At 53.0% G+C, this 23942-nt stretch overlaps 1 protein-coding gene across 1 annotated transcript in view; it reads right to left on the bottom strand.

Annotated features, from left to right (window-relative positions):
• Positions 1 to 20374, bottom strand: part of LOC102458106 (LON peptidase N-terminal domain and RING finger protein 1-like) — a 38339-nt gene extending 17965 nt beyond the window's left edge. The window contains exons 1-6 of the mRNA XM_006138309.5: positions 19643 to 20374; positions 11729 to 11847; positions 6934 to 7056; positions 5166 to 5306; positions 3779 to 3929; positions 1140 to 1254 (exon numbers count right to left, since the gene is read on the bottom strand). Coding sequence (XP_006138371.3) covers positions 1140 to 1254; positions 3779 to 3929; positions 5166 to 5306; positions 6934 to 7056; positions 11729 to 11847; positions 19643 to 19949 — 956 coding nt within the window. The 5' untranslated portion in view covers positions 19950 to 20374. The remainder of the gene's footprint in view (positions 1 to 1139; positions 1255 to 3778; positions 3930 to 5165; positions 5307 to 6933; positions 7057 to 11728; positions 11848 to 19642) is intronic.
• Positions 20375 to 23942: the final 3568 nt, after the last annotated feature.

Here is a 23942-nt window from a genome sequence, read left to right as displayed (position 1 = left end):
CTAGGCAATTGATTCCAGCTTTTAACCATCCTGACAGGCAGGAAGTTTTTCCTGATGTCTAACTTAAACCTCCCTTGATGCAATTTAAACCCCAATGCTTCTTGTCCTATCCTCAGAGGCCAAGGAGAACAATTTTTCTCCCTTCTCTTTGTAAGACCCTTTGAGATACGTGAAAGCTGCTATCCTGTCCCCTCTCAGTCTTCTCTTTTCTAAACTAAACAAGCCCAGTCCAATTCTTTCAGCCTTCCCTCACAGGACATGTTCTCTAGGCCAGTCATCATTTTTGTTGCTCTTCTCTGGACCTTTTCCAATTTCTCCACATCTTTCTTGAAATGTGGTGCCCAGAACTGGACACAATACCCCAAGTGAGGCCTAATCAGCGCAGAGAAGAGCGGAAGAATAATTTCTCATGTCTTGCTCACAACACTCCTGTTAATACAGCCCAGAATCATGTTTGCTTTCTTTGCAACAGCATCACACTGTTGACTCATAGTTAGCTTGTGATCCACTATGACCCCTAGATCCCTTTCTGCAGTATCCTTCCTAGACAGTCGCTTCCCATTCTGTGTGTGTGAAATGGATTGTTCCTTCCTAAGTGGAGCACTTTGCATTTGTCCTTATTGAACTTCATCCTATTGACCTCAGACCATTTCTCCAGTTTGTCCAGATCATTTGGAATTATGACCCTAAACTCCACAGCACTTGCAACCCCTCCCCACTTGGTATCATCTACAAACCTAATAAGCATATCTCTATGCCATTATCTAAATCCTTGATGAGGACATTGAACAGAACTGCTCCCAAAACAGACCCCTGCAGAACCCCACTTGTTATGCCCTCCCAGCATGACTGTGAACTGTTAATAACTACTCTTTTAGAACGCTTATCCAGCCAGTTATGCACCCATCTTATAGTAGCCCCATATAGGTTTGTTTATTGATAAGAAGGTCGTGTGCAACCGTGGCAAATGCCTTTCTGAGGTCTAGGTAGCTTTGTCCACTGCAGTTAGCTTCAATTGTGCTTTGGCATGCAAAATTTAGCAGCAAGATGAGAGCAGAAGCTCCGGGCCAGCAAAAACGAGCCCCACTTGGTTTTCATGCGTTCCTGCAAAAGCCCTCTGGTGACACAAAAGAACTCACCGTATGCAGAGGGAACACTCCAGGTCGGAGACACTCAGAAGGTCCTTAAGCTCCGGCTGGTGGCGATGGCTAAATTTTGCTGCCGCTGTGTCTGGTGATGTTTCCTCCCCCATGCCTAGGAGCAGAAGGAGCATGTGAGAGAATGTGTGACGCCCTCTGAGAAATGCTTTGGAGTTTGCATAGAGTTAGAGACAGAAGGGCCCTCTATGATCACCTCACCTGCCCTCCTGCAGCAACCCGCCCCTGGCTTTTGGCTGGGTTCATTTCAGATGGGATGTTTTAGCCGGCAGCACGGCCTGGATCTCAAATCCAGTGAAGCAAGTGGAAGCAGTAAGTTCTGTTCTGCCACTGCGTCACTGCACGGCCTGAGTGAGTCACTCCATCCCTCCGGGTCAGTCTGCCCCGTTGGAGAATGAAACTCATTCTCCGCCACACAGGGGGTGGGAGGCGTCAGCGGTAGCTACCCGTGCGATGCTTTCAAGATTAAAAGCTGAGGTGCTCGGCAACATAATCTACAGCAGGGGGTTTCACACTTTTTTTTCTCACGACCCAGTTGAAGAAAATTGTTGATGCCGCAACCCAACGTGATTTGACTGGAGTGTGGGCTGAGGAGGAGCTTTGGGCTGTAGGAGGGGGCTCCGGCTTTGGGGGGGGGGTCAAGACTGGGGCGGGAGGGGCTTACCTTGAGTGGCCCCTTGTTAGTGGTGCAGTGGGGGGGGGCGCTAAGGCAACTTCCTGCCTGTCCTGGCACCGCAGACCAGGCTGCCCCCAGAAGTAGCCAGCAGCAGGTTCCCAGCCAATGGGAGGGTGGAGCTAGTGCTCGGGGTGGGGCAGTGCATGGAGCTCTGTGCGCTCCCCCCACCCACCTAGGAGCCGGGCCTGCTGCCGGCCGCTTCTGGGACACAGCACAGTCTGCGGTGCCAGGCCAGGCAGGGAGCTGCCTTAGCCCCCCCACTGCTCACCTGCTCCCCCTGCAGCCACGAGACCCAGCGCCCGACATCCCACAGCCCAGTACTGGGTTGCAACCCGCAGTCTGAAAGCCCCTGGCCGACGTGCCTGCGTGTATCTCAGCCGCCGACCTGCCGAAGGCTGAGGCCAAGTCCCTACTTAGGAAAAACGTTTTCTCCCGGTGGGGATGGGACGTGAGGGGTTTCTCACTCAGGACCGGAGGGCCTGATGCAAAGCTCCGGGCAGACACTGGGGATACGCCCCCAGACTCCTCTGGGGTTCTGGCTCCGGCCCGTCGAGAGTCAAGGAGCTGCACTTGTCTTTTCAGCCTGTCTAGGGAAGGATGCAGCCGCTGCCTTTTTAAGCAAGGGCGTGCATGGGGAAATCGCCTAGCTAAAGGCCGGGGGTGGGGAGCACCAGCATGTGCCCTGGAATTGATTCCAGATAGGAGGGGAATTCAGGAGGGGAAGGGCAGAGCTGATGCCCAGCCGCTGAAGTGTCTTTGCAAGGGGTTGGGGGAGGGAGGCACTGGGCCGGGCATCTCTCTGGTTCCAATCCCGCTGCATGGCCAGACAACGCCCGGGAGCAGGGATGAGGCAGGCCCAGCGTGAACATTGGCGGGGCCTCATTTGAACCCCTGGAGCGGGAGCAGGGTCTGTATATACACACATACAGGGTGGGGAACCACTGGCCCGGGAGCCAGATACGGCCCCCAGCTTGCCTGGATCCGTCCCCTGAGGTTCAGGCTGCCCCTGCAGCATCAAGCACGTGCTGTCACCCCGGCCTCTCCTCCCCCACTGCGGGGCTGGAGCACACAAAATCTACTAGCCCAGGCCCCCCCAAGCTGTGGTGTGCGAGGGGAACATGGGGAGGGTCTTTCTGCTTCTCACTTGGGGCCACCTCAGGAAGGGTTTGGGGTTTTGTTGGGGGTTTTTTTGCTTCTCCCTCTGTGCAGCCCCCGACTGCTTTTTCTCTGGGTCAGTGGCCCCAGGCCCTGAAAAGGTTCCCCGCCCCCGCTATAAAACTTTACCTAAAAGCACCTTCCACCACATTAACACCCTCAAAACGGCCCACGGAGCCAGTAGCCCGCTGTGCACGACACAGGAGCCTCTCTCTGTATTTTACGCGGCAGCGCGCCGGTGACGGGCGTGGGTCTGACGCTTGGCTTAAAACGGACGTCCGTATTTCGACCTCATTTGCCCACTGCCCTTGCACAAGTGCTCGGGCGGAGGTATCCGTCCTATAATCCGAACTTTTAATCGGCATGGCTTGAATAGGTAATAAAATAAGTGGTCTAAATCCCCAGTACGGGGGAATACAGCGGGGCCAGTAATGAAGCGCAAGGCCCGGTGTGGGGGAACCGACTGCACACACCTCAGGCCGGCCCTGGGATGAGGGAAGGGAGGGGAGTCACCTCACTACCTCAGGATGCTGGCCTTCCACACACACCTCCAACCTGAATCCAAATACCAGCCCAGGAGACCCGGATGGGGGGGTAGACATTGTCCAGCCTTCTCCTCTGTGCTTCATATGCTGAGGCGTCTAAGAGGGGCCTGCAGCATGGAGGCCCAGGGCAGAGGCTGACCGTGCATGGTCAGACTGTCCCGGGAGAAGCGTTGGGTTTCCCCCTGGGCCCGATGCCTGGGGAAAGTCTGCGAACTTGCCCTGTAATGGAGGACGGGGTGACCTACCGGATGATCTCCCCTCTTGCCTCTCTGCCGAGGTCCCTGAGTTTTTCCCTCTTCTTGGCCACCAGGCAGGCTGTGGGGGAACACGAGGCTCCTGCTGGCTCAGTTCAGACAAAGCTTCCCCCTTCCCATCTTCCGTCTCTCCCTGCAGATCCTAGATCGCAAAAAAACCAAGAAGTCAACCAGGGCCGTCTCTACCGGTGCCCCGTGCTGGCACCCCCACCCTCCGGGGGGTGGCCGCTGCGCACGGCGGGGCTGACGCTGAGGGGGAAAAGGGTTGCCAACTCTGCCGGACCGGACGCCATTTCCTGCAGAGTTGACAACCTGGAGCAGGGCCGGGAGGGAAGCGTGGGCCAGAGGATGGCGAAGCAGCAGCAGCAGGCCGTGAAGCCAGCTGGAGAGAAGCGGCGCTTTTAAGGGGAACGTGCCGCTTCTCTCTAGCCTCCCTGCTGCGCGACTGCCTCCCCCCCCCCCATCCTCCAGCCCGCGAGGTAATTTGGTGCCCCAAATTTCACGGTGCCCTACGCCGCCGCGTGTTTTGCCAATCAGTAGGGACAGCTCTGCAGCCAAACCTCACATCCCTGCCTCCCTTACACCCCACACAGACGCGTCTGGGCTACCGAGGCGTAAGGGAGAAAGCTCCTCCACGTATGGGTAGACTCCGGCTGGGCAGAGGAGCTCTGAGGAGGACGGACGGACGCCTCAGAGGAGGACAAAAATGCTGGCCCCTCTTATCCCACCTGGGCACCTATCGTGCGTGCAGAGGACGGTCCGTGCTGTGCTCAAACCAGGCCTCTTCTCTCTGAGCTCTGCCCCCTCCCTGAGTGCGTTTGATTCACTCCCCCATCTCCTTGTCCCTCCTCGGCCACTGGGGTCTCCCAGGCAGTGCAAAGTACCAGTAGCAGAGGAGCGCTCATTACTTGGGCTGGCCCAAATTTTTCCTCACTCCCCTGCTTTTCACTGCAAAATTCTTCCACTTTTCCCAAAAAAAGCAAAGCTCGGGGGGGGGGGGGGGGGGGAGATTGCTGACAGGATCCACATTTGCCGTCCCCTCTTCTGTCACCTGAAATCCTTTGGGATTTTTTTTCCCCCTTCCCAGGGGGTAGGGCGGTTGGGGGGGGACATGGAAAAGGGGTGATTTCTCATGCCTGCCCGAGCCCTTCGCAAGATGTGGGGGTACCGCTTTCCCGGTGTTCCCCCCGCCCCCGCTCCGTTCCTTCCTCTGCTGGGCTGCATCTCTGCTAGCAGCTGCCTCCGTCCGCCCGTCAGCCCCTTCCCAATGCCAGGGCAACACCCTGCGCCCAGGACTGATCTCCTGCCGCCCTCACACGCCTTCCCCGGAGCTTTGCTCCTGCACACACCAGCACAGCAGGCCCGAGAGGCCCCTCACCTGCCCGTACTCTCCTCCACGGGGCGGCCTTGGCAGAGGGCCTGCTCCTTCCTTCCCTGAGTTGCTGTGTTTGGCGTCCAGGCTGGCGGCGCTCGGTCGCTCCACGACAGGGCCTGGCAGCGGGGACTCCTGCGCGAGGAGCTGCGGGCAGAGGAGACGCGTCACATGTCGGGGGCAGGGGAAATCAAACCGGAAGGCGGAAGGGGGCTTCTAGATCGGGGGGTGCGAGGGCGGAAGAGTAAGCCAGAGGGGGGCGAACTATGGCCCACGAGCCACATCCAGCCCGTCAGACCCTTCTGTCCGGTCCCCGAGTTCCCACCCAGCGAGGCTCGCCCCCAAACCCCTCCCTTCTGTCCCGGCTCCCCTAGCGCTGGGTGGCACAGTTGCCGCAGCGCCAGCCCCGACGGTCTGGGCGGCACGGCTGTAGCACTGCTAGCCCTGGTACTCTGGGCGACGTGGCCGGAGGGCAGACAGTGGGGGCATTAGATAGGAGCAAGGCTCCTAGTGGAGTGGTCAGGGGAAGGGAAGTGGGGGGGCTGGATAAGGGGGGGAAGAGAAGCGGGGGGCGCAGTCAGGGGGTTGGATAGGGAATAGAACGTTTGGGGGGCCTGATAGGAGGCCATGCCTGGCTGTTTGGGGAGGCACAGCCTCCTTTAACCGTCCCTACCCAGCCCTCCCTACAATTTCTGACCCCCCCTCCGCTCTCAATCCTCTCTGCCCCCCAGCCCCACACTCCTACAAAGGCCCGCCAGCCCAAGAGCTACGGGACAGGGTTGGGTAGAGATGAAGATTCAAGCCCAATTTCTTTTCTTCCCAGCTTCTGGGCAGAATCCTGGAGTCCTGCCACCACGACAGGCCAGTTCTACCCATTGCCCCCTCCTGCCCCGGCAGCGCAGTGGGGTGGGGAGACAGGGCAGCAGGAGAGAGCCGACGTGGGGGTGGCAACGGGCAGCGCTGGGGAGGGCGGTGATAAACCGGACACAACATGGAGAGGGGCGGTGCCACCCGGCCCGGCTCACCCGCAGCGACTCGGACGGAGGGAACATCTCCCGGAATAAACCGGCACAGAGCGCGTGGCCGGTGGAGGCTGCCTAAGGTCAGGGTGGTTTCTGCAGCGGGCTCGGGGACCCCTCAAAAACACCCCCAAGCAAGCGACTGCGAGAGGCGGCTCGGGACGCAGGTTTCTTGGCAGGAAAACGGCCAGGCTTTTGCCTAGTGACGGTCCGCGGCCGCGGGAGGACGCCTGCAATAGCTGCATTCGGGCCCGGGCGATTCCTCCGCCCCGCCAACGCTGGCCGGGTTAGCACCACGGCAGGGCAGCAGGATCACCGCTTTATTTTGCTGCCTAATTCAAGGGCCCTGAAATCCACGCCCTGCTTTCAACTTCCTGGGAAATCGAGAGGTTTAAACAGAGCCTGGCTCTTGGGCTGAAAGGCCCCAGCACCAGGGGCTGACCCGCTCTTACCCACTGTCCTGGAAATGCCCCAATGCTGGGGGGGGGGGGGTTACCCTCTTACAGCTGTGGCTGGTTCCTCCTGACCAGAGGCCACCCGAGTCGGGAGGCTGGACCAGCTCAGACTCCCAGAGGGCTGCCCAGCCCTCGGTAGCATCCAGGCATTTCACCTCCTCCCTGCTGGGACCTCCCAACTCAAACACCATGGGGAGGGGGCGGGGAGAGGATAGGGGGCTGTGGGCTGGGGGCAGAACAAGACCCGTGGCGGGGCTAGGGCCCCATCGATTGTGAGGACGGCCCCACCGGATCGTTCACCTTTTCCATCTCGTGCCGAGCGGCATGGAAAGCGGGGTTCAGCGTAAGGCAGTGGTGGAACTGCAGCAGGGCTTCCGACATCTGTCCCATCGCCAGCAGCACCTTCCCTTTCTGGAAGTAGCCCTGCAGGGGAGCAAAGCCAGCGGGACAGCCACATCATTTTCCTGGCCGGATTCGTCACCAGCTGGGCGATTTCTTTTCAAGGGAACCGCGCAGGGGCACTAACATGGCAACCCAAGTCCTCCTCGTACCCACACACCACACAGCACGAATACAAACCTCCCCACCAACTCGGACCCTCCTAAACATACCCCCAACGGCATCCTAGGCTGTCCTCGGAGAAGCCCCAGGAACTGCACGATGACGCCAACGAAAACCACACGTGGGGACATGGGGACTCGGTAATGCTGCCGTCCCAGAAGTCAGAAATGGGAGAGAGAAGAGCGGGCCCACTCCTGAGGCCGTGTCTGACCCCGGCAAAATGAGTATTGCCTCATGTGGCTGGTCTTCTGGAAGGTAGCAACCTACTACTGCTGCTGGCTCACAGCTTTTACTCCTTACGCTCAAGTGCTAGCGTGTGCTCTGCAGGGCTGGAGGAGCCAGTTTCGCACCCTGCTGACTGACCATTACCCCTTCCAGGAGCGGCCCAAGGCCAGCTGTAGCAGCTGGCGCCCCAGGCGGAAGGCGCGATCGGTGGCCCCGCCTGCACGACCGTCAATGGGTGTGACATCATCACGGGGTGCCCTATGACGTCATCATCCGGCGCCCAAGCCGGCCGCGCCTTAGGCAACTGCCTAGTCTGCCTAGGCTCACAGGCCGCCCCGACCCCTTCAGTTGGATTTTCTCATACTCCCAGAGGGTTCCACAGCTTGATCGATTTCCCCTGCTCCCCACGCTTAGCGTACGTCTAGACTACAGGTTTTTTTAAGATATATGCAAATTCAGTGCTAATTTGCATATCTTCTTCTGATCGCTTTTTCAAAAGTGGGTTTTTCTAAAGTGAAAGTAGTCTGGACGCCGGTTTTTTTTCAGAAAAAAATGCTTTTTCGAAAACTGCATAAACCTCCTTTTTTTTTTTTTTTTTACGAAGAGCGGGTTTTTCAAAAAAGGGGGGTTCCCCCCCAAAAATGCATCCAGACTACTTTCACTTTGAAAAACCCGCTTTCAAAAAAGCAATCGGAAGAAGATATGCAAATTAGCGCCAAATTTGCATATCTCCTTTCGGGGGAAAAAAAACCCGTAGTCTAAACATACCCTTTATCTCCCCGTGCTTTGTCAGCAAACGCCCCAGAGAAGAAAACGTATGATGGGGAAGACTGCTTACGGCACTAAGAGGACTTTTACTCCAAAAGGCAGCCACAGAGCAAAAGCAAATTCCATTCACTGGCATACAGAGAAACTGGGAAGTCCTTTCCCAAGCAGAGACAGGTCTCTCCCATTTCCCATTCCTTTTGCTATGCAACAGATTGCTCTGACCTATTTTTTACCTTTGCCGCCCGTTCACACACTGCAACAGTCATAGATGTTCTTAGCCTCTTGTCTCTTGGCTGCTGCACTTCTCTCTGGCCCTGGCCAAGACCCCCTGGCCCCGCTCAAACCTACTCAGAAGGCTGCTGTGAAGAGCGTTTTCTTTGCCCGTTCCTTTTTCTGCTTCGCCCCTCTCTTTCCGGACTCCCCTCCTCTGTTGCACCAAACATAAGCCATTTTCAAGGCCCTTCAGGGCCCAGCCCCACCCTATCCATTCTCTCTCCTCCAGTAATGAAATGTCATAAGAATGGCCATATTGGGTCAGACCAAAAGTCCATCTAGTCCAGTGTCCTGTCTTCTGATAGCGGCCAATGCAAGATGCCCATAGAGCAGGCATGTCCAAAGTCCGGCCCGTGGGCCAATTGCGGCCCGTGTTCCGGTTTAATACGGCCCCACAGGTAATTTAGCAATATCTATCTTTTATGGCCCCCAACGAATCCATATGTATTGAGATGAATACATTGTAAAATCTCAGTTAATGTCAGTTGGTCTAAATCAGTTATAAATATATTTGGACACAACATGTATACTTGGTGTTATGTTCCTGTTCATATTTTTTGAACTTAAAAGTTGACAGACAACCTTAATTACCAATAATATGTAATGTACTTTACAATGTTCCTGACATATATTTCAGCTTCCTGGATTTTTTTTTCATCTGGCCTTCAGATATGAAAGGCAGAGTGATTTAACACCTGTTTAGATTTGTCATCCATGTGACGAAATGAAAAGTATGCCGTTTGCAATAAACTTTGCATAAAATAGTTAATTTGCATTTAATTTTAATGGTTCAAAGAATGTCAGGCAAAATGGTCGGCCCTCACACATGTTCACTTCATCAAATCTGGCCCTCTTTGAAAAAAGTTTGGACACCCCTGCCATAGAGTGTGAACAGAACAGGGAACATCAAGTGATCCCTCTCCTGTCACCCGTTTCCAGGCTCTCAGAGAGACCAGGAACACCATTCTTGCCCATCCTGGCTAATAAATATTAATGGACCTGTCCTCCATGACTTCATCTAGGTCTTTTTTTGAACTCTGTTAAAATCGTGGTCTTCACAACTTCCTCTAGCAAGGAGTTCCGCAGGTTGACGGTGTGCCGCGTGAAGAAAAGCTTCTGTTTGTTTGTTTTAAACCTGCTACCTATTCAGCGGTGACCCCTAGTTCTTAGATTATGGGAACAAGTAAATAATGTTCCTTATTCACTTTTTCCACACCAGTCATGATTTTATAGACCTCTATCCTATCCCCACTTCGTCTCCTCTTTTCTAAGCTGAAAAGTCCCAGTCTTATTAATCTCTCTCCCTATAGCAGCCGTTCCTTTATTAACGTGCTTCTGTGCTTGACCAAAGAGTGCCTTTCATAGAGTGTCAGACACGCCTAGAGGGCTTCAGCTTGGGTTTTTCTTTGAACCCAAGAGAGCTGTATAGGTGCGCTGGGCTTAATGAGCTAGGACACATGGCCCACTTAGCATAATGGAGTGCTCTGTATTTGCAACTTAACACGTCACTGTTGAATTGGGCCAGTGCATTTCCAAGCAAGACACACCCGAGAGCTGTGCCAAGAGGGAACGGGTGAGTACAGAATTATCAGTGAACCATGACCCTCGCTCGGTCACCAGCTGCACCAGGGCTGCTGGCAAGGTGTTGGCATTAGGGGTTTGGAACGGGTCCCATATGAGGAGAGATTAAAGAGACTGGGACTTTTCAGCTTAGAAAAGAGGAGACTAAGGGGGGATAGACTAGAGGTCTATAAAATCATGAGTGGTGTGGAGAAAGTGAAGAAGGAAAAGTTATTTACTTGTTCCCATAATATAAGAACTAGGGACCATCAAATGAAATGAATGGGTTTAAAACAGGTTTAAAACAAATAAAAGGAAGTTCTTCTTCACACAGCGCAGAGTCAATCTGTGGAACTCCTTGCCTGAGGAGGTTGTGAAGGCTAGGACTATAACAGGGTTTAAAGGAGAACTAGATAAATTCATGGAGGTTAAGTCCATGAATGGCTGTTAGAAAGGATGGGTAAGGAAAGGTGTCCCTAACCTCTGTTTGCCAGAGGGTGGAGATGGATGGCAGGAGAGAGATCGCTTGATCATTAACTGTTCGATTCACTCCCTCTGAGACACCTGGCATTGGCCACTGTTGGCAGACGGCATACTGGGCTGGATGGACCTTTGGTCTGACCCAGTATGGCCATTCTTATGTTCATTCAAAGGATCGATCCTCTGCAAATGTTCCCATCCACTCGCTACATCTAAAACTCCTGCCATCCTGTGCAAGCTGTCACTTTTCCAGACATCCCCCAGGGACACAAGGAAGAGCCACCATGCAAGTTGTCCAAGACTGTGGAATCTCCACGACTAGAGACTTAAGAGCAGGTTGGACAGACGTCTGTCACAGATGATCTAGAAGGTGCTTGGTCCTGCCAGGAGGGCAGGGGACTGGACTCGATGACCTCACAATGTCCCTTCCAGTTCTAGTGTTCTATGCTCCTATGAACATTTGTCACCATCATCTCCTCCCGGCGGCAATGCTACTCCCTTGCTCTCAAACGCGGAATGAGGTGCAAGAGAAACGAGGTCAGCTCCACCCATGACGAGCCGGACGAGCAAGTTAAACCCTGGTCCAATGCCCACGAGAGCAACGGAAAGGTTCCAATTATTTGACCAGGCCCTCAGACTCATGGCTCTGCAAACGAGTTTCAGGAAGAAAGGCAAAAAGACAGGCACCTTGGAGCCAGGGGAAAGAAGAGGCTTCATGGAGAAGACCCTCTAACACGATCACTGCTGAAATCTGAGTGGTTCTGAGCCCCCGAGCCGAACCCTCGCGCATCAGCAGGTTATTAGGTGGAGTCTGGTCAGTCCTGGAATGGTTTTGGTTTGCGAACAAGTTCAAATTTTGTACTTACATATTTGTGGGAACCCTCCACCTCCCTCCCCCCCCCCAACCACACACACATTCCTTTGGGCAGCTCTCTCTCTTTCCAGTGCAGGAGCGCTATAGAAGTGTGGCAATCCAAGACAAGGGAGAACTCCGGGGTCAAATGAAGCCCTCTGGGAGAAGGGGGTGAGGGAGAGCCTGGCAGTATTTGTAACCCCCATTTACCGTTCTAACAGCCCCCAGAATGAATCCCTCCGTCCCTGTGAGCAGACGGCTGCAGTCCCACAGCTCAAGCGTCATCTTTCACATCACGTTTCACTTCAAGGCGCCCACAGCAGGTGCCCAGTCCACCTTCTTGCACCAGAACCCACCAGCCGGGCACCGACCCACCTCACACTCCTCCGGCTCGCTCCGGCACACCGCCTCCAAGTCCTCCAGTGCCTCAGGATACCGCTGCAGGGCCACGTAGACCTCCGACCGGCTCAGCCTCAGTGAAACATCATCCGGCGCTGCAGGCACAAGCCCTCAGAACCGTTAGCACAAGGTCTACACTCAGTATCTCCCATACACGGCGAACCACATTCCGGCCTAGCGCAAACGGGGAGCGGGGGGGCAAATCCTTTGGAAATCTCCTGGACAAACTCAGCGGAAGTGGAAGTAACATCAGAGGTAAAATAGAGTCAGAGGTAAAACAGTGTCATTGGCACCAGCGTCGCAAAGTGAGCACATCAAGAGTGCAGAGGAGAGGGATCAGGGCCCCCCAGCCCAGCATTAGGGAGCCAGTGTTGGCAATCCAGACCCCCCCTCACCCTCACTGCCCCACTGTAAGGCTGGAGCACACAAAATCTACTAGCCGGGGCCCCCTCACTCTGGGGTTTGAGGGAAATGTGGGGAGAGTCTTTCTCTTTCTCCATCAGGGGCCAGATCAGTGAGGGTTTGTTTGGGGTTTTTAGCTTCTCACTTGTGTGCGGCCCCCAACTGATTTTCCATGGGCCAGTGACCCCCCCAACCCAAAAAAGGTTCCCCACCACTGGTGTAAAAGGAAAGACAGCTAACAGGATGAAACAGAGCCGTGACAATTGTTTTGTCCTGTAAACCTCCTTGCAGAAGGCATAAGGGATCTGTCGAAAAAGCCTTTCTTTCTCCACAGATCCCCCTCCAGACTGCCACTTTTTGCCGACAAAGTGCTGAGGCCGCAAAAACGCGGCAGCCATTTTTATGCAAATTAGGCACGGGATATTTAAATCCCTGCCTCATTTGCAATGTCGACCTGCCTAATCTGCATCCCTCTGCCGACTTAGGGATGCAGTCTAGACATACCCCCATTGTATGCCAGATCAGGAGATTTGTACTATTTTATCACGTGTTCGCACTTGCATTTTGATCAACTTACGCCATGATTTTGTCACCCCTAAATTCACATCATTGGCACTAATTACTCTTTGTTGAGGACTTAATTGCAGGCCAGGATACAGAGAGGTCTGTAAGAAAATGAATATGCAGGCTGGCATACTCTCTAGTCCAGGATGAACCTCTCTAATCCGGCACTGTCTGATCCAGCAACATCCAGGGTCCAGCATGATGGTGGGTAGCCAGATGTTCACTTTTCATGGGTGTGGTCAAGTTTCCCACAGTCCCATAACGTTTTTTTTACAGCCACCAGTCTCGGCTCTCAGTTTTCTGTGCCGTTATTTAGCTCTAATTTACCCCTAAATGTCTTCTAAGAGCCCAGTAAGCAGCGGAAGTGCTGGTAATGCTAGACAATACTAGCTTCTCATGGCCTTGCAAATTATCTGGTTCAGCACCAGTCACATCCTGAGGGTGCCATACTAGGGAGGTTCAACCTGTAGAATAGCCACAGACAACATGTGACTACGTGATATTATCCAACTAGCTACATGATCCAGTCTGGCATAGGGTTGCCAGATGGTTTCAACAAAAATACTGGACACACTTGACATTACAGCACAATCTATATTATATCTTATTTAGAAAATATCGAACATTTCTATTTTCTCAATTTGTTTCCTGAACAGAAAGCTCAAATACTGGACTGTCTGGTTCAAAACCTGGCAACCGTAGTCTGGCATGTGACACAGGTGTCAATATTTTATAATAGGAATTGGTAATACAAAGGCAGGCTAGCCTTAAACTCGAATTGGTCAACAAAGCTAACGGCTCTCTAATTCCTGACCTTAACGCATGGAAACGCTGACGTTTTCCAAGATGATTTCCTTCTGCTAGGTTTCAAAATGGGCCTAGTTTTCTTCTCTGATCTCCCACAATTTCAAGGAATTCTTTTATCTACATAGTGTATTAATTAAATGTTTTGGAATTTTTTTTAAAAAGGGTTTTTTTTCAATTTGAAATAGGCCCTTTTTTTAAAAAATAGACCAAAATCTGTTGTATTTCTGCTGTGGATAGAAGTCCGGCACATGGTAAATCGGTCTGATCCAAACTGATAACAAGTCATCAAAACAAAGAAAAAAGAAAACAAACCCAAAATGGATGAGTGAAAAATGAAAACAGGACACACAACCTAAAGGAAACCATTTTTCAGCAAAAAACTTTTGATCAGCGCTAATTACAACCAGATACTAAGGGTCCCTCAGGTTTAAACTAATGCTCACACTCAGGGCTCGCCAGACCGCGCTGCACATGCGCAGATCACGCAGCGCTGGCTGTGCCGGCTTGTAATCTACTCGCTCCGGGCGAGTAAATTACATGATTTGTCAAGCCCTGCTTGCACTAATGCTCACGCTTACACTGAGTCATGTTTATTATGGTAGTGATGAAGGATCAGCCCCATTGTGCTCGGGGCTGGAGAGACACAGAGAAGAGACAGTCTCTGTCCTGAAAAGTGTATCATCTAAATCAGCAACGGGAAACTTAGCTTAGTGAGTGGGCTGCATAAGTGTCTCTCCTTCATCTCAGCGGTATGCAAGAGTGTCAGAACCAAGACAATCTCCCCGAATAGGGTAGTTTTGCTCTTCACTTGTGTACCTAGAACGTACATGGGGTAAGGGGCGATTGAACCATAGCAGCACTTTGATTGGATGCCGAGGGAGCACACGGCTCTCACAGTCACTGTTGTGTCAATCAGCACCCACCTCCCCTCACGAGCTATAACTTCACGTGTGTGTCACCAGCGGAGTCTTACAACCCTGCCCGTGAGCAGCGGTAAACACGTCTCGTGGGCCACACATAGAACCCCGACGGGCGGCCTGCGGTCCGCAGGTTGCCCACCCCCGGGGCTGAATAGATGAGACAGACACGGGCTCTGGGAAAGAGACAGAACAACAAGCTGAACCATCAGTTACAAATCAGCTTGGGTTAGAGACAGGAAGTCAGCGCTTCCGTTTCTAGTCCCTGTTCTTGCTAAGGCTGATCACTCCACATTTTGACCACAGGTACAGGGGGTAACAAGGCTGACTCACAGTCAATTCCTATTTGCCAGCATCTCTTCAGAGATTCTTCAACGTTCCCAAGAACCTAGAGATCCCCCTGCTCTTCCCTCCCCCACCCCCAAATATCCAGCCTCCCATTTCTCTGTGTTCCAATTCATCCGGATGTCACCAACCCAACCTCTGCTGCAAGACCTCAGCTGAGTGGACTCTGCCCAGACCTATTATAGCAACCCTTCAAGGACAGGACCTATTGGTTTGATGGCAGAAGGGTTTGCGCTCTAGACAGTCTGCAAGCAGCTCCCTCTTTGGGACCCAGCTCCTATGGCTGGAGCAAGAATAACAAGGGTCCCTGTGGGGTGCTGTTGCCATGGGAGGGCCAGGGGCGTCTGCCGTGAGTCACCGAGCGAGGCTGCCGAGAGACGTTACAAAACAGCATTTCGGCTGAGGACCCAGAGATGCGAAACGGCCTCGCAGTCCCAAGTGTCGGCGATCTCCGAGTCAAGGAGGCCGGGAGGAACCACAATAGGGGACGCGCGCCCCTTCATGGCAAGATTCGCAGCCGGTGTAAATCAGAATCGTGCCAATGCATCTACCCCCATTTATGCCTGATACATATACATTCAGACTAGGAGTCCCCAAAGCAGCCTACAGGGGAAATCAGTTCACAGGGATATTTTCATAGCAGTTGGGCATCTCCAAAGTCCCCCATGTCAGTACTAGGGATGCGGAGGTTTAACCAGTAAGCCTCACCCGTCAAAGGTTAACAAGTGGGGCTGGAGCAGCGCTTGCAGCAGTGGGGTGGGGAGGCATGTTCTGGCCCAGCAGCTAGCACGGGGAGGGAAAGGGGGCTCCAGACAGGCTTCGGCATTCCCCCTCCCCGGCTTGCTCCTCCCTTAATCAATTAACCTCTGTGAACCAGTAAACAATATGATTTCCCGGTTAGCCAATTAAACGAGATTGTACATGGGCCTGATACTGACCGTGGTGGTGTAAGGACAAAGTCACTCCCTCACCCCCAAACCAATTATTGTCAGGGGGTGGGAAACCCGGAAATATCATGGCCATGCCCCTTCTGCTCAATGCCCCGCCCCTTCCACTTGATGCCCCGCCCCTTCCTGTGCAGCCCGGGGCCACTTCAATAATTTCCCGAAGTGGCCCCCGGCAAAAAATTATTGCCCACCCCTCCCTTAGACTGAGCTTCATCCACCAACCTACTGGGATGACCTCAAAGGTTTGCCTTTCTTCTGGCTCGGCCATCGTGGGTGCTGATGTCACATGGCTACTTGTTCACTAACACCCCTACCTCTAATATCACACAGGTTACCGACTGAGCATGAGGCGATACTCTTTTCAGATCCTCCTGACAGAGGCTGGATTTTAGCTCTCAAAGTCCACTGAAGGCAGGATAAGAAGTCATGTTAATCTGTAAATTCAGGCTCGGTATTAGGAAAGCGAAGTATAAAAGGTACTGGTTGAACCTCTCTAGTCCAGCAACCTTAGGACCTGACCAGTTCCAAACCATACACTTTTCCAGACCAGGGGAGGTCAATATTGTCCAGCAGCATTACCAACACTTCCACTGCTTGCTGGGCTCTTAGAAGACATTGAAGGGTAAATTAGAGCTAAATCACAGCACAAAACATCGAGAGCCAGGACTGGTGGCTGTAAAACTTTGTGGACTGCGGGAAACTTGGCCACACCCACAAAAAGTGAACATTCGGCTCACTAAAATCATGCTGGACAATGGATGTTTCCAGACCGGAGAGTTCTGCACTAGAGAGGTTCCGCCTGTTGTTAAGTTTTGGAATAGGCATCTAAGGGAGGCTGTGAAACCCCATTCCAGCAAGTGTGTAAGAATAGGTTAGAGGAGGGAGAATCTGAGTTTATTTGGTCCTGACTTAGCGCAGGAGGCTGAACTTGATGCTTACTCAAGGTTCCTTCCACTCCTCCATTTCAATGATTCTATAGTTTTATGACCGGGGGGAGGGGGGGGGGAATCCTGCTGCTTGATTTGAGCATTAAACACCCACATCAACCTACAAAAATCTCTGCCAAGGGTTGCTCTGTAGCCAAAGGGAGAAAAAAGGCCTTGGGCTAAAATTGAGCAACACATGAAAAAAAACACTGTCTGAGTATTTAAACCCATTTAGCTACAGATAAGAGATTCTTGCCAAGCCACTCAGACGCTGCTGAAACGTTAGCGCTCTCTTCTCTGTAACAAAACAATCCTACATGCTCCGATCCTCCCGCGTATTGCGCTGCGTAAGCCTGAGGGTGTGCAGAGCAGATCTGGGTTTGGTTTGCTATGCAAGTTTCTCACACACCCAACACAGCTGGTGCCCCTGATCCTCTGCCGTTTCAGACCTAGGCTCTGGGGCAGTTCTGCCAACGCGCTGCAGTCCAAGCTGGCAGACAGCTGGGACTCTGATGGCCAAGGAGACTATTTATTCACGCACACGGACCTGTTACTGTAACCTTTTCCACATCCCCCTGGGTCTCTTTATCCACCTGCTGTATCTTGTCACAATCCGGGAGAATGAATTCCCTAGAGCAGCAGCTGCCTCTCCTTCACTTCTCAGCACGGTACCTCACCCAACGGGACTCTGATTTCTGACTGGCTCTCCCAGGTGCGGTAGCAAGATATAGAATAGCAGCAGCCCTTTCCCCCAGTGCTGGTCCTTGAGCCAGGACCACTCACCAAACCAGGCTGTGCGGTGGGTTTGGTAAAGAGGACAAATGGAAGCCAGGTGAAATCAGAACTGGTTTTTCACGTGGGGCCTGCGCTGTGACTCCAGAGGGGAAGAGCTAAGAAGTGATTACATTGTACTGCTTCACTGGTCCCAGCCACATGTGTGTAAAGACAAAATGCCACGGCCATCGGTATTCACGGGTTAAATGATGCCACAGATCGGATTTGACACCTGCATAGAGACGCACACTGGTAAACCTGAGCCTGTCATGAAAAGCAAGGGACAACACCCCACCTCCAAGATGTTCTTTTTGTTACGGCTCTGTTTCCTTTTAAGTCTCTGGTTGTTACCTAAGCATATTTCTTTATCTTGACCAGTGTTCCCTGTAAGCTGTGCGCTTGGGCAGCCACCCAGGTGAGATGCAAATACTGATTAGCCGAGTGCCCACAGCTGGCAGCATGTATTTCTACTGATGGTGCACATCCACACATGCCTTGGTGCACATAACAAAATTCATTCTGCACATGGATGGAAAAATGTAAAGGGCACATGAGTCCTGACTACCACTATAAGTTCAGGACAGGGCCTCAACTCTCACTGATATATCAGTCCTGCCAATGTACTAGTGCACGATAACAGATGGATCGATAAAGCACGGACGCCTCCTAACAGTTCTGTTATTGACCAATGGGAGCTGCAGGGGTGGTGTCCCTGCTCTGGCTTTCTCAGGGGCTGCAAGTATGTCTGTTTTTCCCTTGAAAATGGTACCCTTTCCTTAAAGCATCATTTATAAACAGGCAGGATCCATCCCCAAGACGGGAAGTTCTTCTGGGCAGGGACTCAATATTTGCTGTGTGTTTGTACAGCGCCTTGCACCAGAAGGCTGGCACTACAACAATTCAAATGATAATCAGAAGAAAGACGAGTTGGGGAGATGAGGCACATAGAAGCAAAGACCTCTGGAACACACAGCCAGTGTAGCAAAGATCTGAAACTCTCTGTGTCTTTGTTCAGTGTTTCTTTCACAGAAATCCCCGGTTGGCACGAGGTAAAATAAAGCAGTAATTACAACAAACCGACGTGCATGCAATTTGCTTCAAGACCGCTGATCGAGCAATCAGGATGTTGAAAAACAATGCATGTCTTACGTGAAGATGTTGGATAAAAGGATCTGCTTGTTACACAATGAGGTTTCACTACCCATCGGCAAATCAGTTATATAGTTCGTTCCACTCCCAGGCTCTGGTACTATGGTGATTAATGAATTAACGTTTGGCCACACGTTAAGTGGTGCTCAGTCTTGCCACGGTCCTAGGAACAATCCACTTTTCCTCTTAAATTCAGAAAATCCAGGCAGGCAAATTTCCCCTAGAGGTCAACCCTGAAAGAAGATACCAAGATCCAGCCCTGATCCTTGGAGAGCAGAAAATTAGTCATACCCTGAGACATTGCTGGTTGTGGGCACTGTGTGCTACGGAACCACCAACTTCTACAACACAGCTATTCCTAAACTCTCAGCCCCTCCTGCAAATCCTGGGTCACATTCTCCTGCCACTTACAGACACACAACTCTTTGGATTAGTGGCTGACAGCTGAACTTGCCACAGCAACTGCATCCCTCCACTGACCAGTGTCCCAAAGCAGTTGGCCTGAACGAGCCAGGACTGCTCATATGCAGGGAAGCAATTTATGGACAGGTGAATAACTCAAATAGGGTACAGGGCAGGGGTGTAAGTTTCCTACAGGTCCTGTCCTACCACAGCCCGGGGCCCTGCTAGCTCTTTAAATAGCTCCTTGCTGGCTTTTGCTCCAGGGCACACCCCCACCTTGCTTTCACCTCTCCTGCAGGGCTTGCAAAAGACCGGATCCAAGGCAGCATTCAAAGAAGGGGGCTGTTGCTATTCCAACTCCCTGCCCTTGGAGCTTTGGAACAGAGGATGAAAGGGGGGAGGGGGGACTAATGAACCCTTAGTGTATGCAACCCTGGGGCACATGCTGCTGGCTTGTGACCCCCTTCATAAGCTTGGGGGGGCTCACACCTGTCCCCTGATTAGCAGCGCATGGGGGCAGCCCCAGAAGCAGCCGAGCCGGGAGCAGAAGTTACATAACCAGGAACAAAAGGGGGAGGGGGCTCGCTTTGTTCTGACGCCTGGCTCAAGAAACTGACCAGCCCCGCTCCGTCCCCAGCGGTGACCCCCCGCGCTTACCCAGGGCGAGCCCCTTGTGCGCAGCCTGCAGCGCCGCCCTGTAGTCTCCGTCCCGCACCAGCTCCTGCGCCTGGCCGCGCAGCCGGGCCAGCTTGGTGGCGCGGTCCAAGCACTTGTCCAGCAGGCTGCAGAGCAGCACGTCGCAGCGCGGCGGCCCCCGGCCCGGCGGCGGCAGCCGCTCCCGGCACACGAGGCAGCGGGCGGGCGGCGCGGCGCCCAGGCAGCGCCGGCAGAAGGAGTGTCCGCACGACACGGTCACCGGGTCCCACAGCGCCAAGGCGCAGCAGGGGCAGCGGAACGCGTCCATGGCGCGGCCCGGGGGGGCGCTACCGCGGGCCAGCGCGACCAGGGGCTGGTCTCAAGCGGGAGCGCACGGCTCCGTCCTGTCCCCGCTCTGCGCTGGCTGGACCCCTGCGGCCGGAGCACCCCGCACGCCCCCTCGCCCCATGCCCGCCGGCTGCGGCTGCCGTGCGCCCTCGGGCGGGGAGCGGGGGAGCGCACGCTCCTGGCCGGCGGAGCCCAGCTGCGCCCCGGCTCTGATGCGCTGCGGGAGCGGGCACAGCGACCCCGCCGCTCGGTGGCCCTGTGCGGGATCCCGCCTTTCGCATCCCTCCCGCTGCCCTGCCTGGGGTAGGGGGCGGGCAGAAGGGAGGGGGGCGGCCAGGTGGGAGCAGGCACGTCCCCCCCGCTCCATCCCCGAGGAGCGATTTGTCCGGGGAAGGGGGTGTGGCCCCCGCCCGGCCCCCGCTTTTGTTCCCTGCACAAAACGCCCTTACGTAAAATGTGGAGCAGCCCCCATGTGATAGAGGCGCCGGCGCCTGCCCATTGGCCCCGGCTGCGCCCCGCCCCTGTTGTGAAACAGACCTGGCAGGCGGCGTTTCATAACCGCCCGGATGGGGGCTGGAGTTTGCCTGGGGAAAGGAGACACCGCACCCCCTCCTCAGCCCCGTCCGCCTGCAGCGTCTCCCCGGGCGGGCTGCGGCTGCTTGCTAGCAGAGTCCCTTCCCCCAGGAGCTGGCTGCTTATGCAAGCGCTGCGCTGCGCAACGCTGGCCGGTGTGTCCGCTCAGGGCGCGCTGCATCAAGGCTCGGGGCTCGGCTCCCTTCGGGGGGCGCCCCCGAGCGGGGGGATGCGCCCCACTCCGGGCCCGCTCCCAGCCAGTAGGAGCAGCCCCCTCGCAGGGCAAGACGCGTGCGCGCTCAGGGCTCGCCGTGCGCAAGCAATTTGCGCGCTCTTGGGTGCACTGCCTGAGAGCCTGGCGACCTCCCCCCGTCTCTTTGTGCCAGCTCCTGGGAAGAGTTAGGAGACCACCCCTGACCCACACTTCGCTGCTTACAGAGACAAGTCAAAAGCTGGCAGGAAAGAAGGATTATTATCCCTGGAATCCAGAGGGGAAAGGGACACCTTTCCTCCAGGCCACACCGCAGCTGGGACTGAATCCAGATCATACCAGTCCAGGGCTGTAGCCATAAAACCACCCTGCCCCTCCGGGGGAATAGAGTCAGAAAGGCACAGAGACATCTATATTCATGGGTCTCTGTGATGGGCAGGAAGGCACTATGGGAGAACTAGTCATCTCCTCTGCCGTCATTCTACAGTCTGTGGAAAAGGCAGTTTTATATAATACATTCCTGAGGCAAGGAGGGAACCATGTTAACCCGCTTGTACTCCCTGCAGCTGAGCAAATCATACATTATATAAAGCAGTTTTGCATATTCAACCTGCTTGGAGGAGGTTTGCCTGTTCCCGGTGGGCTCCCTGAATTACAACATTCAAAGAGAGACTCCTCAAATGCATAGAAATAAGGACTAACTGTGTAGAAAGCACCTGCTCTCAGGTATTTCAAACCCAGGAAAGGGGGGGGGGCTATTTTGGATGAATTAAGAACGGCCATCTCAGACCAGGCCTATAAAGATGGCACAGCAGCTGTGTCATCCATTGCAAAGGCCGAGAATTTGCTTGCCAGCTCCCATCTCTGGCTGTATTGCAAGTGTTTTATAACTGGGTGGATTGTGCCCTTTGGCATTTAAAGTAAAAGTCACACTTATTGTGGAACACAAAAGAGCTAGCACATGGCCTTTGGATACCAAACAGAAGGGAGACCCCTTCAGTCACCATAGCAACAGACACCAACACACTGATTCTTTATGCAGGTCCAGGGCCAGAAACTTTTTTAAGGTGAAACAGCAAGCGGCACTCGAACATCAGAGCCTTTTATGCAAAGGTCCGATACTCGGTATCTATGCCCCATGCTGTTCCACGGATCGGCTAGCTCTAATAGCAGGGCTAAGTACCAAGATTAAATCCAAGGTATTTATTCAGCTGCACTTGTATCTCCCATTAGGCACGTTTGGGGACTGCATGTGAGATGGGACATTCATGCAGAGCAAAGGAAATGGGTTCCCTGCTCAACAGTCCTTTAAATGAGAAGGAAATGCAGCTCTCAGCACCTGTTCTGTGGATCCTGGGCTACTTGTGATACTGCTGTTGCTGGCAGGTGTCATCCATAACCCTAAGGCTGTGGCCAAGGTTTGAATGGAAGATCCATAGCTAAAGAACCTCCGCTTCTGTTCATGCCTTCATTTAGCAAGAGGCACCATATTTCATAGATTCATAGAACACTAGGGCTACGTCTACACTGGCATGATTTTCTGAAACTGCTTTTAAAGGAAAAGTTTTCCGTTAAAAGCATTTTCGGAAAAGAGCGTCTAGATTGGCAGGATGCTTTTCCGCAAAAGCACTTTTTGCAGAAAAGTGTCCGTGGCCAATCTAGACGCGGTTTTCTGCAAAAAAGCCCCGATGGCCATTTTCGCGATCAGGGCTTTTTTGCGGAAAACAGTACTGTGCTGTTTACACAGGCCCTCTTGCGCAAATGATTTGCGCAAGAGGGCTTTTGCCCGAACGGGAGCAGCACAGTATTTCCGCAAGAACACTGACGATCTTACATGAGATCGTCAGTGTTCTTGCGGAAATTCAAGCGGCCAGTGTAGACAGCTGGCAAGTTTTTCCGCAAAATCATCTGATTTTGCGGAAAAACTTGCCAGTCTAGACACAGCCTGGAACTGGAAGGGACCTTGAGAGGTCATCAAGTCCAGTCCCCTGCCCTCATGGCAGGACCAAGCACCTTCTAGACCATCCCTGATAGATGTCTATCCAACCTGCTCTTAAATATTTCCCGTGATGGAGATCCCACAACATCTCTAGGCAATTTATTCCAGTGTTTAGTCAACCTCTGTGGCTGTGTCTAGACTGGCCAGTTTTTCCAGAAAATCAGCCACTTTTCCAGAAAAACTTGCCAGCTGTCTACACTGGCTGCTTGAATTTCCGCAAAAGCACTGACTTCCTACTGTAAGAAATCAGTGCTTTTTGTGGAAATACTATGCTGCTCCCGTTCGGGCAAAAGTCACTTTTGCGCAAAACTTGTGTGCAAAAGGGCCAGTGTAGACAGCTCAGATTTGTTTTCTGCAAAAAAGCCCCGATCGCGAAAATGGCGATCGGGGCTTTTTTGCGGAAAAGCGCGTCTAGATTGGCACGGATGCTTTTCCACAAAAAGTGCTTTTGCAGAAAAGCGTCCATGCCAATCTAATGCTCTGTTCCGAAAATGCTTTTAACAGAAAACTTTTCCATTAAAAGCATTTCCGGAAAATCATGCCAGTCTAGACGTAGCCTGTATGTCTACACAGCAGCGTTATTTCAGAATAACATCAGTTATTCCGAAATAATATCATGCACATCTACACTACAAGCTTTTCAAAATAATGTCAAGCTAGAGGACTTTTTACTCCGACTCATGGTAACCCTCATTTCACGAGGAATAAGGAAAGTCGAAGGAAGAGTGTTCTTCCTTCAACTTACTGCTGTGTAGACTGTGCCAAAAGCCAAAGTAAGCTATTTTGACTGAAGCTACGCAATTGAAAAGTTTTCCGTTAAAAGCATTTGCGGAAAAGAGCATCTAGATTGGCACGGACGCTTTTCCACAAAAGCACTTTTTGCGGAAAAGTGTCCGTGCCAATCTAGATGCGCTTTTGCGCAAAAAAGCCCCGATCGCCATTTTCACGATCGGGGCTTTTTTGTGGAAAACAAATCTGAGCTGTCTACACTGGCCCTTTTGCGCAAAAGTTTTACGCAAAAGGGACTTTTGCCCGAATGGGAGCAGCGTAGTATTTCCGCAAAAAGCACTGATTTCTTACAGTAGGAAGTCAGTATTCTTGGGGAAATTCAAGCGGCCAGTGTAGACAGCTGGCAAGTTTTTCCGGAAAAGCAGCTGATTTTCCGGAAAAACTGGCCAGTCTAGACACAG

The sequence above is a fragment of the Pelodiscus sinensis genome, chromosome 16 (assembly GCF_052426305.1).
Source record: "Pelodiscus sinensis isolate ZL-2025 chromosome 16, ASM5242630v1, whole genome shotgun sequence".
NCBI classification, from domain to species: Eukaryota; Metazoa; Chordata; order Testudines; family Trionychidae; genus Pelodiscus; species Pelodiscus sinensis.
Note: the sequence above shows the minus strand (reverse complement) of the source record. Positions and strands in the feature narration are given on the sequence as shown.